Consider the following 18,227-nt stretch of genomic DNA (forward strand, 5'->3'; position numbering starts at 1 on the left):
ACAAAATGCATATTTTATCGGAACGTTTTGTAACATTGCACCTTTCGGAACAGAACCCGTGCTGTCACATTCATGATTCACCTAGACCACACACACAGTCAATAAAAGCTATGATGAGCTTACGGGGGTGTTGGAGAAGCTGAGACTGTTGGGGCCAATGGGGGTGGAGCTCTCCGAGGAGGTGGACAGCTGGCGGGTCAGCGAGGGGCTGTGGAGAGACGAGTGCAGGCTGGCCAAGGACGAGCAGGGGCTGCCCGAGTCCAGGAAGAGCTTTGGGGTGGCTGGAAGAGAAAGGGGAAATAGAGATTAACAACTAGTCATGACTCACATCTTTTGCATTATAAATGGATAGCAGATTGTGTGTTCCGAGCAGACGTGGATCAAATACATAACCTATGTCAAATGATGTACATGAGGAACTCGATTTAGCTTGGGATTTGCACTTTTGGGATTAGTCCATTGATTCCATTGCACCTGGTAAGTTGATCAAACACAGCGCAACTATTGATAAGTATTTGACCCATGCCTGGTTCATTTGAGTGGTGCGGTTAACTCACAGCCGTGGGTCCTGTCCAGCAAGTGCTCACGGGGCCTCTTGCGACTGTAGCTCCGGTCATAGGGCCCTGTGGAGGGTGAGGGGAGGCCATGCAGAAGCCGCTCGGCCTTACAGAGGGCCTGGCCCTCCAGCCTGGCGGCGCTCAGCACCCCACCGTTGCCATCCAAGTGGTGGTGTTGTCGCCGCTGCAGCTTATCAGACCGGCTCTTATAGTGAGACAGTCCTGTGGGGGAAAGGGGAGAGACACTGGTCAGGGGATTTTTCATTCTACACAGCTAGGATGGTATGTGTGTGTGTCAAGTGACTTCCTGGTTTAAAAAAAATATATAAAAATACGAAATGTGACAACGTGCTACACTCGCCATTGGCTGACAAGTTCATTTCCAAAGGCTGTGTTTATCTCCTTTGGGTGCGAGTTGGTGTGTATCTTTGTGTCCACAAGGGGTCATGTGTACTCCCTGACTGTGGAAAACACCCTGCTTTCCAAAGGTTGTGTATATAAATAAGTAGGTGTGTATCGGATTGCTTCATATGCGTGTGTGTGGTCCTGCCCACATATACTCACTGTGTGCCATGAGCGAGTTGGCCAGCTTGATGTGCTTGTCTTTGGAGGAGAGCTTGTGTTTGAGCGAGAGCTTCTTGAGGGGCTTGGTCCTCTCGGGGGCCTTGCCCTGCCAGTGGCTCTTCATCACCTGCTGCAGCCGCAGGCTCATACACACGTCTAAGAAGAGAAACAAACACGCACTACGTGTTATCCACAAGAAGATATGGTTGGTGCAGATGAGAGAAGGAAAGGGAACAAGGTGGGTGGGGGAATGGGGGGAAGAGGGGTTTAAATAAAAACCCTCTCCATGGTGATAAAGTGTACAGCAGGGAAGTGAAAAGGTGCTTCTGGAACGGCAGTCAACTAGTCTAAACTACTATAGTTTAGAGGTGGTTACGTCACAAACGGCAATTTGTTTACATTACTGGTGTCACCTTGTTAGGAGGCATTAAGCAACATTACGAGAGCATTTTTGAGAGAAAGTTACAGTAGTTAACAAATAAGTAAGTTAATTGCTTAGCCCCACAGAAATTCACATTTATTTACAGTTTTTAGCTGAAGCTCCCTCACCGTTTCTCCTTTTTCTGTGGGTGGCAGGTAAACTAGACTAGCTCAGAAGCACATTGTCAGGGTTGAAGCAAATGAGCCTAAATGTCATGTTAAAAAGTCACGAGTTGAAATAACCCGTCATTATTTCAAATGTAGCTTATAAGAGTTGGCATGTTGGCTGTTTAGAAGCTGTTAGCTAGCATGCTAGCTATCACAGCTAACTTCGTTAGCCAACAAGAAAGCAAGTCAAAGCATATCCTCCACACAACAACTATCTCGCCATTCCATTTTATTTCAAATCCTGTGGTTTGTAGCAAAAAGCTGGATGTCAAGATGAAATCTAGCAAGTCATATTGACTGATATAGGTAGCAGCAGGTAGCTAGCTTGCTTTGCTGATAACAATCGAGGCTAGCTAACAACAAAAATATCAGAAATAGTGACAACGCAGCGGACAAAAATGACTCACGTTTATTATATAATTAGTCTTTTAACCAGTATACGCCCACACCACTGTTTCGTAACAGGCAAAGCAGGGGCGCAGAGATATATGGAGTGTAAGATATATGGAGTGTATGGTATCTGTCCGTACTGGGTTGGCTCCTGGCTCATAGAAAAATAATAAAAATAGATTCTGGTTCTATGCTCCTGGTTCCTTACCATCAGGGAGGGAGAGGATTGGGTGGACCCCCGGGTCCAGGTGGGACAAGCGCTCCAGGGAGGGAAGCTCGTACTGGGGGTCTTCTCTGGGTGCGCTTGGGCGACCCCCGCATGTCACACAGGAGGAGGGGTTGACCCTGCAGCTACACAGGATAGCGCTGGTTCTCGGGACCTGGGAAGGGACAAACCAAAAGTCACTTGTTTATTAATTTAATCCCATGGGTCACAATAGTTGTACTTAAAACAAATGTGTCATATTATGCCATATTATGATGTCTAGTATCATTTAGAGCAGTGTTTTTCAACTCCAGCCCCCGAGTACTGCCAACAGCACAATTTGTTGTTGCCCCAGACAAACTCACCAGATTCAACTCATTGAGGGCTTGACTGTGACTAGCGGGAAAATACAGTTGAGGTGACTTAAGGATTTATATACATTTTGACAGATGGAATTCCACGACTTTTCACCAAATTTCCATGACCAACGTATATTTAAAAAGTAAGCGATATGTGATAGACACTGGGAGGCTGCTCTCTAATCCCATGCACCATCTCCTGTCATTGTGCAAGGATCTAACACACTCCCTGCACAAAGCAGAATACCTGTTAAGCAACTGTATAAAACACATGGTCAACCCTAGGTCTGGAGATCTACTGGGTGTGCAGGCTTTTGATTCAGCCAGTTCTTCAAGTTCCGGTTGAGCAGCTAATTTAAAACATTTGGTTTGTTAGAGGGGGACTAGAATAAAAGCCTGCACACCCATTGGCTCTTCTGGGGGATGGTTGATCCCACTTGATGTATAACATTGCCAGCTTGATGTGCTTGTCTTATGTGCTCTAGAAGAGATCTGCATGGAGGAATGGGCCAAAATACCAGCAACAGTGTGTGAAAACCTTGAGGACTTACAGAAAACGTTTGACCTCTGTCATTGCCAACAAAGGGTATATAACAAAGTATTGAGATAAGTATTTGGTCAATAACAAAAGTTTATTTTCCACCATAATTTGCAAATAAATTCATAAAAAATCCTACAATGTGATTTTCTGGATTTTTTTTCTCTTCATTTTGTCTGTCATAGTTGAAGTGTACCTATGATGAATTATGAAAATTACAGGCCTCTCATCTTTTTAAGTGGGAGAACTTGCACAATTGGTTGCTGACAATACTTTTTTGCCCCACTGTATATAGCAGCATTCCTTATATTGGGGGGGGGGGGGGGCTGGTAGCCCTAGCTCACTATTTGAGAGACAGAGATACTAACGAATACCTACCAACAAACTTTATTCTAGAGCTGGCTGAATATGTTTTGATGTGTAACTACTTCAGGTTGATGATGAATACTACCTCCAAACAAATGGAACATCGATGGGCTCCACATTCGCACCGAGCTATGCTAACCTTTATGTGGGTCTTTTTGAAGAACGTTGTGTTAATAATGAAAACAAATTAATTTGAGGAGGAATGGGAAAAGAGCTGTCAGACTTTATGGCATTACTCAATGACATTGACCCCCATCACAAATTCACTATTGAATGTGACACTCAACGTGTTCATTACCTCGATGTATGGATTGAGGAATCAAATGAAACCCTGTTTACAACACTATATAGAAAAGACAAATACTATATTACAGGGGGAAAGCTTCCACCCTGAGCCATTAAAAAGAGGACTTCCAAAAGGCCAGTTTATCAGAATGCGCCTTACATGCCACTCCAGAGGACTATCTAGAAAAAGCAGTGGAGATGCGCAAAAGGTTTCTAAGAAGCTATTCTCCACAATGTGTGAATGAAGCTCTTAATTTGGCATTAGGAAAAACACGAGATGAACTGCTACAAAAAAAAAGACCCACTCGGGACTAAAGAACACTAATGTTCACAACTGCATATACTTTGAACTTTTGAAAAGTGGGAGATGCTGTCAAGAAACACTGGCATGTTTTATCATTTGACCCAGCTTTGCATGCTGAATGTAAGAATCCACCACTTATTGTATAAAGGAGGTCGCAATTTACACAAAATAAAAATCAGCCAGGCTCTTTTACGCCCTCTTCCAAATGGTAGCTATAAATGCAGAGGTTGTTCACAGTGCAACAACACGATGAAGTGTGAATATTTCTGCCACCCACATACAGGAAAACGGTTCCAAAAAAATTACATTATTACGTGCTCCACCACCCATGTTATCTATATTATTAAATGACCATGTGGGCTGTGCTATGTAGAAATCCACATTTATTTACAGTTTTTAGCTGAAGCTCCCTCACCCTTTCTCCTTTTTCTGTGGGTGGCAGGTAAACTAGACTAGCTCAGAAGCACATTGTCAGGGTTGAAGCAAATGAGCCTAAATGTCATGTTAAAAAGTCACGAGTTGAAATAACCTGTCATTATTTCAAATGTAGCTTATAAGACTTGGCATGTTGGCTGCTTAGAAGCTGTTAGCTAGCATGCTAGCTATCACAGCTAACTTCGTTGGCCAACAAGAAAGCAAGTCAAAGCATATCCTCCACACAACAACTATCTTGCCATTCCGTTTTATTTCAAATCCTGTGGTTTGTAGCAAAAAGCTGGATGTCAAGATGAAATCTAGTAAGTCATATTGACTGATATAGGTAGCAGCAGGTAGCTAGCTTGCTTTGCCGATAACAATCGAGGCTAGCTAACAACAAAAATATTAGGAATAGTGACAACGCAGCGGACAAAAATGACTTGTCTTGTCTTTTGACCAGTATACGCCCACACCACTGTTTCATAACAGGCAAAGCAGGGGCACAGAGATATATGGAGTGTATGGTATCAGTCAGTACTGGGTTGGCTCCTGGCTCAACCGTATTTTCCCGCTAGTCACAGTCAAGCCCTCAATGAGTTGAATCTGGTGAGTTTGTCCAGCCAGGCTTTTTTACTCCTTCTTCCAAATGGTAGCTATAAATGCAGAGGTTGCTCACAGTGCAACAACACGATGAAGTGTGAATATTTCTGCCACCCACATACAGAAAAACAGTTCCAAATAAATAACATTATTACGTGCTCCACCACCCATGTTATCTATATTATTAAATGTCCATGTGGGCTGTGCTACGTAAGTAAAACCTCTCGTTCTCTCAAACATAGAATCAGTGAACATAAAAGTTCAATTAGGAGAAACGACAGGGATTATCCAGTAGCAGTACATGTTAATGACCTAAAACATGACATTTCTACCTTTAGATTTTGTGGCATAGAGGAAGTCAAGATATCAGATGGGGGCGGTGATATAAATAATACTCTGAGCAAAATAAAAAGTTATGGGATTTTCACCCTCCAGACATTATTTCCTAAAGGTCTTCATGATGAAATGCCTATGTATGTTGTAAATGTGAACATGAATTATGCCCCTATTTCAGATTACACTGATATTTTTCTTGCACTGTACCCAATGATTTATGAAAACTTGCTTGGTAGGTCGATGTCCTCATTGTGGTTTTACAGACGTGTTTAATACATTTTATGTACACACTTTATTAGAATATTTATGAAATGCATATTGTTATATTTGGTAGCACTTTGTTTTTCTTTAAGACTCCATTCGATGCACTGAACGGATGTGGGTGGGGCTAGGTATACATAAGGGTGCTAATTAAAAAAAACTCAAATGCTCTGACGAAGGCCCTTGAGGCCGACACATAAATCTTATTACAGATCATTGATACTATCAAGAGCAGTGGGCGGGTTCCTTATTTTTTTCCTTATCTTATCCAACTTACCATGCACCTGCAAAAGAGAGAGCTCAGATGTGCAAGTCGCCTTTTGAATTTTGAAGCCACATAGTCCAAAAGGCTACAAATAAGTTCTCTTAAAATTACTGTTTGCGAATCACATATGTTTTTGATTCCATTCACTGTGATTGTACCGAATACCAAATAATACAATGGCGAAGTGAATCGTTCGTTACAGTCAAAAATAATTGTTAAAAAAAAATATATTTTTTTAATCGCTCAAGTAAGTACATCAAACTTGTATGGCCTTATTCGCGAGAGTCGGTGGAAAGTCGTTTGGGACATGACATAAAAACATTAATACGTGGTAATAATAGTTCAACAGTGAACTAGAGGGTACAAGATGTGTTTTGACTTGGGTACATAAGTATTTTCTCTATTATATTTTATAGGCTAGGCCTACCCGCTGCTGCAATGTCTGTAGTCTCTCTTTCCAAGAGTTACGACCCACTCGTCTCGCACATATGCAGGTGATGAGCAGAAATACAGATGCTCTGAAGTGTAATTCTGAGCCTGGCTGAAATGCTGATTTTTATTTGATTGATCAAATATAAAAAACTGCCTCAAATTACATTAACAGAAATTATGAAGTTACTTTCCATGACTTGTCCAAAACTTAAGATTCTATCATTGTCCAAAACTTAAGATTCTATCATTTTCCAAAGCCTTTTCCAGGCCTGGAAAACACAATTGCAAGTGTTAATGTAATGTACATTGCCTCCCGAGTGGCGCAGTGGTCTAAGGACTGCATCACAGTTGCTAGCTGTGCCACTAGAGATCCAGGTTCGAGTCCCGGCTCTATCGCAGCCGGCCGCGACTCATGGGGTGGCGCACAATTGGCCCAGCGTCATCCGGGTTAGGGAGTGTTTGGCCGGCAGGGATGTCCTTGTCCCATTGCGCTCTAGTGATTGATTGAACCGAATACCAAATCTACACACAATACCCTATTTATAAAGCATTTAAATCAGAAATGTACATAAGTATTCAGACCCTTTGCTATGAGACTTGAAATTGAGGTGCATCCCGTTTCCATTGAGATGCTTCTACAACTTCAGAGTACACCTGTGGTAAATTCAATTGATTGGACATGTTACGGAAAGGCAAACACCTCTCCATTCGGAAAGTATTCGGACCCCAATATTTTATTAGGACACAGCATTATTCTAAAATTGATTCAATTTACCCCCTCAATCTACACACAATACCCCTTAATGCATTTCAGAGCAAAAACCAAGTCATGAGGTCGAAGAAATTGTCCATATAGCAGAGACAGGATTGTGCCGAGGCACAGATCTGGGGAAGGGTACCAAAACATTTCTGCAGCATTGAAGGTCCCCAAGAACACAGTGGCCCCCATTCTTAGATGGAAGATGTTTGGAACCACCAAAACTCTTCCTGAAGCTGGCCGAGAGGCCAAACTGAGCAATCGGGGGAGAAGGGCCTTGGTCAGGGAGGTGACCAAGAATCCAGTGGTCACTTACAAAGCTCCAGAATTCCTCTGTGGAGATGGGAAAACCTTCCAGAAGGACAACCATCTCTGCAGCACTCCCACCAATCCGGCTTTTATTGTGGCCAGACGGAAGCCACTCAGTAAAAGGCACATGACAGCCCGCTTGGATTATGCCAAAAGGCACCTAAAGAACTCTCAAGACCTTGAGAAACAAGATTATCTGGTCTGATGAAACCAAGATCAAACTATTTGGCCTGAATGCCAAGTGTCACATCTGGAGAAAACCAGGCACTGCTCATCACCTGGCCAATACCATCCCCACGGTGAAGCATGGTGGCGGCGGCATCGTGCTGTGGGGATATTTTTCAGCGGCAGGGACTGGGAGACTAGTCAGGAATGAGGGAAAGATGAACGGAGAAAAGTACAGAGTACATTGATGAAGTCCTGAACACTCTGGAGTAGGTTCTCAGACGAGGGTTCACCTTCCAACAGGACAATGGCCCGAAGCAAGACAGCGCAGGAATGGCTTTGGGACAAGTCTCTGAATGTCCTTGCGTGGCCCAGTCAGAGCCCGGACTTGAACCCGATCGAACATCTCTGGAGAGACCTGAAAATAGCTGTGCAGCAACGCTCCCAATCCAACCTCAGAGGATTGACAGAGAAGAATGGGACTAACTCCCAAATACAAGTGTGTAGTGTCATACCCAAGAAGACTCAACACTGTAATCGCTGCAAAATGTGCTTCAACAAAGTACTAAGTAAAGGGTCTGAATGCTTATGTAAATGTGATTTTTTATTTGCAGTACATCTGCACAAATTTCTATACAATTGTTTTTGCTTTGTCTTTATGGGGTAGTGTGTGTAGATTTATGAGGGGAAAAAAACTATTTAATCCGTTTTAGAATACGGCGGTTACAAAATGTGGGGGGGGGGGGAAAAAAATCAGGTTGTCTGAATACTTTCCGAATGCACTGTAGGTAGATCACTGCTTGTTCCCTTGGTCACATTTTTTTTTTTACTTCTTCGATATACGGGGCGCTCTTTTAATTTTTGGATGAAAAACGTTCCCGTTTTAAACAAGATATTTTGTCACGAAAAGATGCTCGACTATGCATATAATTGACAGCTTTGGAAAGAAAACACTGACGTTTCCAAAACTGCAAAGATATTGTCTGTGAGTGCCACAGAACTGATGTTACAGGCGAAACCCAGATAAAAATCCAACCAGGAAGTGCCCCATTTTTTGAAAGCCCTGCATGCCAATGACTCCTTATATGGCTGTGGAGGAGCTAGGAGTCAGCTTACGTTTTCCACGTTTTCCCCAAGGTGTCTGCAGCATTGTGACGTATTTGTAGGCATATCATTGGAAGATTGACCATAAGAGACTACATCTACCAGGTGGTCGCTTGGTGTCCTCTGTCGCAATTATTGCGTAATCTCCAGCGGCAGTATTTTTCCGTTTGCCTTTGATGAGAAACCGACTGCCAGAAATGATTTTATCGAATAGAATTGTGAAAAACACCTTGAGGATTGATTCTAAACAAGGTTTGCCATGTTTCTGTCGATATTATGGAGCTAATTTGGAAAAAAGTTTGGCGTTGTGTTTACTGCATTTTTGTTTTTTTTCCTTAGCCAAACGGGATGAACAAAACGGAGCTATTTCTCTTACACAAATAATCTTTTTGGAAAAAATGAACATTTGCTATCTAACTGAGAGTCTCGTCATTGAAAACATCCAAAGTTCTTCAAAGGTAAATTATTTTTATTTGAATGCTTTTCTTGTTTTTGTGAAAATGTTGCCTGCTGAATGCTAGGCTTAATGCTATGCTAGGCTATCAATACTCTTACACAAATGCTTGTGTAGCTTTTGTTAAAGCATATTTTGAAAATCTGATATGACAGTGTTGTTAACAAAAGGCTAAGCTTGTGTTTCAATTTATTTATTTAATTTGCAATTTTCATGAATAGGAAACGTTGCGTTATGGTAATGAGCTTGAGGCTATGATTACGCTCCCGGATACGGGATTGCTTGACGCTAGAGGTTAAACAATATGGACTACGGGGAGTGATACTATTGACATGACATTTGCATAGCGTCATGTCGGGGAAAAATATGGGAACAAATTGGTTTTGATATAACAATTAGTCCTTCAGAACTTATCCTAGGTTTATAGCCCACTCAAACACACAATAGAATCGATAACAATACAGTCCTATGAAATCCACGAGCACAAGAGGATAAATAACAAAACACTCAACACTGGAAAAAGTTATTGTTTTAGTGCTGGGCAGGAGGAAAGCATACTATGGATCTACATGCATCTGCAAGTGCACAAGCAGAAACATACCTTGCCATTGAGGTTAGGTACTGTGTTAGGCTGTACAAGTCTCCGTCGTCTGCAGTTGAGTAAGGGGCGCGTGCGGGCGGCCACACAGGTGCTGTCATTGGGGCTGGGTTGGTGTTTGGTGTTACTCTCTGACACCCTGGAGAGGAGAGACAATCAATCATTGTTATTACACACAAGAAAATAGCAAGTTAGTGCCTTATTTTCATAGGTTCTTCCTCCAAATAGATGCACTTGAAGAATCTATGTTTAAGTTTGGTTAAGTATTCTGTGTGTGTGTGTACCTGTTGAGGACCCCATTGACCGGCCTGCCATTCTGGCCTCTCCAGGGTCCAGACTCTGTGATGGTGACCTGACAGTCCTGGGGAGTAGGCTCAGTCTTAACTCCTGCCCCGCCCACCACCAATGCAATGGGCGCCACACCTCCCAACTCCACTGAGCCCTGAGGGGTGGAGTGAAATACCGTACATCAGCCACAGACATGAAATAATACTGTATAGGCTACCAACTACAGTGAGAGACAAACCCACATCCTACACAAGGTGTGTGTGTGATGGTGTAATTTACCTGCTTTATTTGTATCATGTGACTTGCAATGGGATATATTTTGTGTGATAAGAGCTACACTTGATTGTCCCAGACAATTAAGACCGCATCTTAAAAAAAGACGGCCTAACGTATACAGGACGTGTATATAGGTCATGTGTGTACTAGTACTACCACAATAGTGAATAGTGGCACTACTATATTTAGTGCTACACGGCATCTGTGGTATTGCTCATGCTCATCTCTTTACAGGCCACTTTCACAAGTACGTGCTGCAGGTCTGGACGGAAATGGTAATTCAAATTAGAGGTCGACCGATTATGATTTTTCAACGCCGATACCGATTATTGGAGGACCAAAAAGGCAGATACCGATTAATCGGACAATTTTTATTTTATTTTATTTGTAATAATGACAATTACAACAATACTGAATGAACACTTATTTTAACGTAATATAATACATCAATAAAATCAATTTATCCTCAAGTAAATAATGAAACATGTTCAATTTGGTTTAAATAATGCAAAAACAAAGTGTTGGAGAAGAAAGTAAAAGTGCAATATGTGCTATGTAAGAAAGCTAACATTTCAGTTCCTTGCTCAGAACATATGAAATCTGGTGGTTCCTTTTAACATGAGTCTTCAATATTCCCAGGTAAGAAGTTTTAGGTTGTAGTTATTATAGGACTATTCCCCTATATACTATTTGTATTTCATTAACCTTTGACTATTAGATGTTCTTATAGGCCCTTTAGTATTGCCAGTGTAACAGTATAGCTTCTGTCCCTCTCCTCGCTCCTCCCCGGGCTCGAACAGCAACAACGACAACAGCCACCCTCGAAGCAGCGTTACCCATGCAGAGCAAGGGGAACAACTACTAGAAGGCTCAGAGCGAGTGACGTTTGAAACGCTATTAGCGCTCGCTAACTAGCTAGCCATTTCACTTCGGTTACACCAGCCTCATCTCGGCAGTTAACCCATCGTCCCTAGACCGTCATTGAAAATAAGAATGTGTTCTTAACGGACTTGCCTAGTTAAATAAAAGGTATAAAAATAACAATAATTAAAATTTTAAAAAAATCGGCGCCCAAAATTACCCTAATCAATCGGCTACTTCGATTAATTGGTCGACCTCTAATTCAAATGGCTAAATGGGTTAGAGCATGGTCGAAGCAACACCAGGGTTGTGGGTTTGACTACTGCATGGGCCACATATACTTGAATATATGTCAGTGACAAGGCTGTCACCTCTGCAAGTCGCTTTGGATGAAATGTCCATATTACTCTTATATTATTAAACTGTGCACAATTAGCCCAATATTGAGGCGATGCTGTACCTTGTTGGCACGGATCTGTCGGTAGACGTCTGTCTGCTGGCGGATACGGTACTCCAGGTCTGAGATGTGGGCCTGGAGCCAGTTCCAGTGGCTGATGATGGAGGCCCGCTCGATGGTGTAGCGACTCTCCGCCCGCTTCCATCTAAATCGGAAAGTCACACAGACACACAGGGGTGAACAAGTGTTCGTCTAACCAACTTGTCTGTGGTCTGAACTTTTACATGGATAAAATAATTTCATTGCTGGGTAATTGGAATAATTTCTTCTTGAATGCCTACACAAATGAATGCAAAACCCACATACTATTGCCCAAACATTATGCCAATATCCAATTGTTCAACATTGGGTAATTGACAAAATCACACAATATTAACGACCATTTACGTCAAATAGCAAACATTCAACTTATGTGGCAAAGTATCAATACTGAGGGACGTGTTGTCACGGTTGCTTCTTGTTGAAGAGGCATCAGCAAAAGTTAGTTTGTATAGCTAGCTATCCTCTTATACCGTTTCTGAATTAGTTTGTGGTCGTTTCCATCTCGCAAACAAAATAAGTGAGAGATTTTATTTGTGTACTACCCTATCTCGATAACATAACCAAGTCCGTCACTGGTATGGGCCGGTAAATATCCTACAACTAGCCAATTGTGGCCGCAAGCTAAAACCAGAGAGAGAGAGCGAGAATTCACTGTTTCATCTGCTGCTGGTTTGATGTTTACTCAAATAAGTCTTTCCACATGTAATTGATTAAATCAGATTTTTATTCTATAAAGACTAATTGTGTCAATATGTTGTGATTGTAGAAAAATCCTCACAGCCGTTTTCCATACTAAAACGTAAAGTACAACTTGGTGCGTACCAGCTTACACCATGTTTGAACTACAGTAGGCACACTGTGCGAGTCAAAACTACAATCATATGTTTGGGCCATTTCAATCAATCTTCGGCAGGTAGCCTAGTGGTTAAGAGTGTAACCCCAAGGACACTGGTTCGATTCCCAGAGGTGAAAAATATGTCGATGTGCCCTTGAGCAAGGCACTTAAGCCTAATTGCTCCTATTTAAAAATATTTTAAACTAGGCATGTCAGTTAAGAACAAATTCTTATTTACAATGACGGCCTACCAGGGCACAGTAGGTTAACTGCATTGTTCAGGGGCAGATCGACAGACTTTTACCTCGTCAGCTAAGGGATTTGATCCAGCAACCTTTCAGTTACTGGCTCAGCGCTCTAACCACAAGTAGGTAACCTGCCGCCCCCATAAGACGCTCTAGATAAGAGAGCCTGCTAAATGACTAAAATGTAAATGTTTGTGGCTTTTATAGGCATGGAGCATAAATTGTATAGAGCATTTAGAAAGCATTCAAACCCCTTCATTTTTTCCACATCGTTACGGCCTTATTCTAAAATGAATTAAATTGTTTTTTATCCCCCCCAATTTACACAATAACCCAAAATAACAAAACAAAGACAGTTGATCATAAAAAAACTGAAATATCACATTTACGTCAGTATTCAAACTATTTACTCAGTACTTTGTTAAAGCAGCTTTGGCAGCGATTACAGCCTAGAGTCTTCTTGGATATGACGCCACAAGCTTGGCACACCTGTATTTGCGGAGTTTCTCTAATTCTTCTCTATAGATCCTCTCGAGCTCTGTCAGATTGGATGGGGAGTGTTAGTGCACAGCTATTTTCAGGTATCGCCAGAGATGTTCGACCGGGTTCAAGTCCGGGCTCTGGCTAGGCCACTGAAGGACATTGAGACTTCAAAGCTCCAAAGCTACTACTTTGTGTTCTTGGCTGTGTGCTTAGTGTCGTTGTCCTGTTGGAAGATGTACCGTCGTCCCAGTCGGAGGTCCTGAGCGCCCTGGAGCAGGTTTTCATCAAGGATCTCAGTACTTATCTTTCCCTCGATCCTGACCAGTCTCCCAGTCCCTGAAAAACATCCCCACAGCATGATGCTGCTGCAGCCACACTTTACCGTACAGATGGTGCTAGGTTTCCTCCAGACGTGATGCTTCGCATTCAGGCCAAAGAGTTCAATCTTGGTTTCATCAGACCAGAGAAACTTGTTTCTCATGGTCTGAATCCTTTAGGTGCCTTCTGGCAAACTCCAAGCGGGATGTCATGAGCCTTTTACTGAGGAGTGGCTTCCGTCTGGCCACTCCACCATAAAGGCCTGATTGGTAGAGTGCTGGAGAGATGGCTGTCCTTCTGGAAGATTCTCCCATCTCCACAGAGGAACTCCGGAGCTCTGTCAGTGTGACCATCAGGTTCTTGGTCACCTCCCTGACCGAGGCCCTTCTCCCCCGATTGCTCAGTTTGGCAGGGCGGCCAGCTCTAGGAAGTCTTGGTGGTTCCAAACATCTTCCATTTAAGAATGATGGAGGTCACTGTGTTCTTGGGGACCTTTAATGCTGCAGAAATGATTTGGTACCCTTCCCCAGATCTGTGCCTCGACACAATTCTGTCTCGGAGCTCTACGGACAATTCCTTTGGCCTCATGACTTGGTTTTTGCTTTGACATGCACAGTCAACTGTGGGACCTTATATAGACAGGTGTGTGCCTTTCCAAATCATCTACAATCAATTTAATTTAACACAGGTGGACTTATCAAGTTGTAGAAACATCTCAATGATGATCAACGGAAACATGATGCACCTGAGCTCAATTTCGAGTCGCATGGCATAAAGTCTGAGTACTTATGTAAATAAGATGTGTTTTTAATTTAATTCATTTGCAAGAATTCCTAAAACCCTGTTTTCCCTTTGTAGTAATGGGGTATTTGGGTATAGATTGATAAACTAATACATTTTAGAATAAGGCTAAAGTAACAAAATCACAAAAACTATTTAATACTTCCCGAATGCACTATACATCCACTATCTTCTACCTGGCCTTTAAAAAGGTAGACTGTGATATGATGAAGATGCTGAAAGTACATATTGGGTCAATTTCCACAACTACTTAGGGCGTTGAAGCACAAGACTCAATTTCGCACTGTTTTGGACCAAGTAAAGTGTGAAGCAAACCCCGAGCTCATGTGACTGAAACATTTCATCCATCGCAATATCTTTTCGCTGCTCGTGGCAATGTAATTTCTGAATATTTTTTTCCTCGCACATAACAAGCTGGTAAACTATTATACTATTGGAATAGTACATTTTTTTACGATGGCGCCGGAGGGGAGGGCTGCCGTCTTAACGGCTCTTAACCAACCATGCTATTTTGTTTGTTTTTTTGCGATGTTTCTAACTTTTTTGGGACATAATGCTGCTGCTAGAGCTTCACGTTCCACATCACCAACAAACTAACATGGTCCAAGCGCACGAAGACAGTCGTGAAGAGGGCACGACAAAATCGATTTTCCCTCAGGAGACTGAAAAGATTTGGCATGGGTCCTCAGATCCTCAAAAGGTTCTACAGCTGCACCCTTGAGAACATCCTGACGGGTGGCATCACTGCCTGGTATGGCAACTGCTCGACCAAGGCACTACAGCGGGTAGTACGAACGGCCCAGTACATCACCGGTGCCAAGCTTCCTGCCATCCAGGACCTCTATGCCAGACGGTGTCAGAGGAAGGCCATAAAAATTGTCAAAGACTCCAGCCATCCTAGTCATAGACTGTTCTCTCTGCTACCGCATGGCAAGCGGACCGGAGCGCCAAGTCTAGGTCCAAGAGGCTCCTAAATAGCTTCTACCACCAAGACATAAGACTCCTGAACAGATAATCAAATGGCTACCCAGACTATTTGCATTGCCCCCCCCCCCCCCCCCCCCCGGAACGCTGCTGCGACTCTCTTATCTATGCATAGTCACTTTAATAACGCTATCTATATGTACATATTACCGCGATTCCGGTGCCCCCGCATATTGACTCTGCACCGGTACCCCCTGTATATAGCCCTGCTATTATTCACTTTCGCTCTTTAAATAGTTATTCATCTTACTTTTTTTGTTGTATTTTCTTAAAACTGCATTGTTGGGTAATAAGGGCTTGTAAATACACATTTCAATGTAAGGTCTACTACACCTGTATTTGGCGCAAGGGACAAATAAAATTTGACAGTGGTTTTGCTGCTTGTTACTCATCTTTTTGTGTGAGGAAAAGTAAATGTGGACAGTTCTTACAACTTCAAAGTGCGCCTCTGCAAAAACATTTCTTCATGTTCTATAATTTTTGGGAGTGGCAGCGACATTATAGCAGCAGCCGATGCAATGGGGAAGAGCAGCGGCCGCTGGTACTTTCTTTCCTAAGATCCAATAAGAAGGACTAAGCCGTTGCATCCCTGATTGCGTCAGTCTTCACCTCAACTTTGAGCCAAGGGCTGTGAGAAGGACCCGATCACGGGCATTAGCGAATAAGAACTGGGATGTGTGCCAGTGAGAGGTGCTCCGGAGCGCAAAGAAAGGAAGGAGTAGTGCGAATTTGACCGGTAGAAGTGAATTATAATTATTGTAGGCCCGAGGGCACAACGGACATTTTGGCCGCAAGGCATGGATTTTTGGGGGGCTAGTGGTGTAGTGTGAACGCAGTTTACGTGGGTTACCCACCTTCTGCATAAAAATGCATTGCAAGTATAGGGAGCGTTACTGTATTCACCACAAACTCAATTTAAGTATCTAGATTTACCACCACATCACTGATTATCACCATCAAAGGGGGAATTATCTTTTGGATAAAGGACAAAGTGACATACTGTGGTATAGGATAATAGATCAGGAATGTGATAAATTAAATTCAGTCAATACAGGAAGTAAACTTAAATTCCAATTGTCCTAATTGAAAAGCAGTGAGGAAAACAGGAATTTAATTTTCACTAATCTCTCTTCAGGATACCTGGTGGCTTATTAAATGCAATGCAAGTTCTCTAGGTATTGCAGATAGAAATGTAAGGCATAAAGCCAAGGAGATTCCCATCTCAGGTGAAAGAGACAGAGCTAGACGCATATTATTTCCGTAATACCACGCCCTCCTGAACAAGCTCTTATCTAATCAATGAACCCGATATCTCATTTAAATCTCTGGGGCTGCGTCCCAAATTGGCACCCTAACAGCAGCAGCATGAAGCAGCATGAAGCACCATATTGCACATTCGATTGCACCAATCAGACTGTGGCGTGCCTCGCAGATGGGGACCAGGCTGGTCTATACACGTGTTGTAAGATACGTCAGCTCAGGTGGTGATCCATTTCTTCCCTGTCAAATAAGAAACATTTGTGGGTGAATCTCAATTGTATTTGCTTGATTCCTCCGAGGTTCCTCCCATCTGATTTTCTCCTCCAATCCATTTTGAGTAGGGAGGCAAGGAGGGGCACAAGAAATCAAGAAAATACAATGGAGGTTCCCCCACTGTATTCTGTATTAGCCACTCCCACAAAGCTGTAGTAGGCCAATCTAGCTGGCAAACAAAGCAAGCCATGTGGTAGAAAGGTCACATAGAAGGAGAAGCAGGATGCAGAATACTACAGGGACAATTAATTAAATAAGCCTAATTTATTAAGACTGGTGGCCAGGCCTGGGTCACATGGAGTAGGCAAGCATTGTGGAAGGTTGCAGATTAACATGTGATGACTAGAGCTGATGTGATACATTTTTCTAACATGTCAGAGGCATGTGTCCTGTAATATATTACAACAATCAACAATGTTGTGGCCTGCTGAACGCAGCCCTGGGGCATGTCCATTAGGCAGCAAACGGAAGAAAAGAGACGGAAACGGGGGGACTAAAAGAAACAGGGAGGGACTACATTTCAGTTGCAAAGCATTTTATAACGTTTCTGCTGTATGCCCTATTGAACACGACGCCGATCGTCTCTTTCAACCAAATATCCCCACCCTGCATAGAAAGATGCTGACTTGAGGATCAGTGACCTCAGATATCAGAGTGAGGGTCTAAAGGAGGAAGGACATAACTGAGCAGGGAAAATCCTCCCTCCCAATAAACAAGGAGCTCCATCTTGCCATCTCCCAACCAGCTTCACACGCCATCCTCCCCCACTTCACACCCCACCAGCAGCACTCACTACCAAGCCTGTTTTCGTCTGTCAGCACATTCCCCAATGTGGCGCTTTCCTAAACACAGCACATATGTTATACACAGTAACCAGCACCACAGCATAATACTAACCTTGGCTTACAACACCAAACACCCTGCAATAGTCGTGCTAAAGGCTTCCAAAAACCAGCAGGCTAGCCAACAGCATAAGGCTTGATGTTTAGGGCCAGGCAATGTCCAGCATCACAAGCACACCTTCCTGGGGAAGAATGCAGACTTGAAATATAGATGTCAGTGCTACTAGAGCTGCAACGGTCATTCAAGGCCTTCAGTTGGGCCATCTCAATCACTGATTGGTTGTCACGTGACCAACTTGACAGGCTAGAACACAGAGCAAAATCAGTTTTAATCTCAAATTGACAAAAATATGCCATATATGATTATTCGGGCATGTGCATTACAGAAGGGCTCCAGAATATGGCCAA

The 18,227-nt window shown here is 42.8% G+C and overlaps 1 protein-coding gene across 4 annotated transcripts in view; it reads right to left on the bottom strand.

Annotated features, from left to right (window-relative positions):
- Positions 1-18,227, bottom strand: part of LOC139368238 (KAT8 regulatory NSL complex subunit 1a) — a 58,507-nt gene that overhangs the window by 5,338 nt on the left and 34,942 nt on the right. For all 4 annotated transcript variants that reach the window (XM_071106931.1, XM_071106928.1, XM_071106930.1 and 1 more), the window contains 7 exons: positions 11,740-11,881; positions 10,139-10,296; positions 9,858-9,993; positions 2,308-2,479; positions 1,122-1,277; positions 558-779; positions 124-281 (listed from right to left, as the gene is read on the bottom strand). In XM_071106931.1, coding sequence (XP_070963032.1) covers positions 124-281; positions 558-779; positions 1,122-1,277; positions 2,308-2,479; positions 9,858-9,993; positions 10,139-10,296; positions 11,740-11,881 — 1,144 coding nt within the window. The remainder of the gene's footprint in view (positions 1-123; positions 282-557; positions 780-1,121; positions 1,278-2,307; positions 2,480-9,857; positions 9,994-10,138; positions 10,297-11,739; positions 11,882-18,227) is intronic.

The sequence above is a fragment of the Oncorhynchus clarkii genome, chromosome 16 (assembly GCF_045791955.1).
Source record: "Oncorhynchus clarkii lewisi isolate Uvic-CL-2024 chromosome 16, UVic_Ocla_1.0, whole genome shotgun sequence".
Taxonomy (NCBI): domain Eukaryota; kingdom Metazoa; phylum Chordata; class Actinopteri; order Salmoniformes; family Salmonidae; genus Oncorhynchus; species Oncorhynchus clarkii.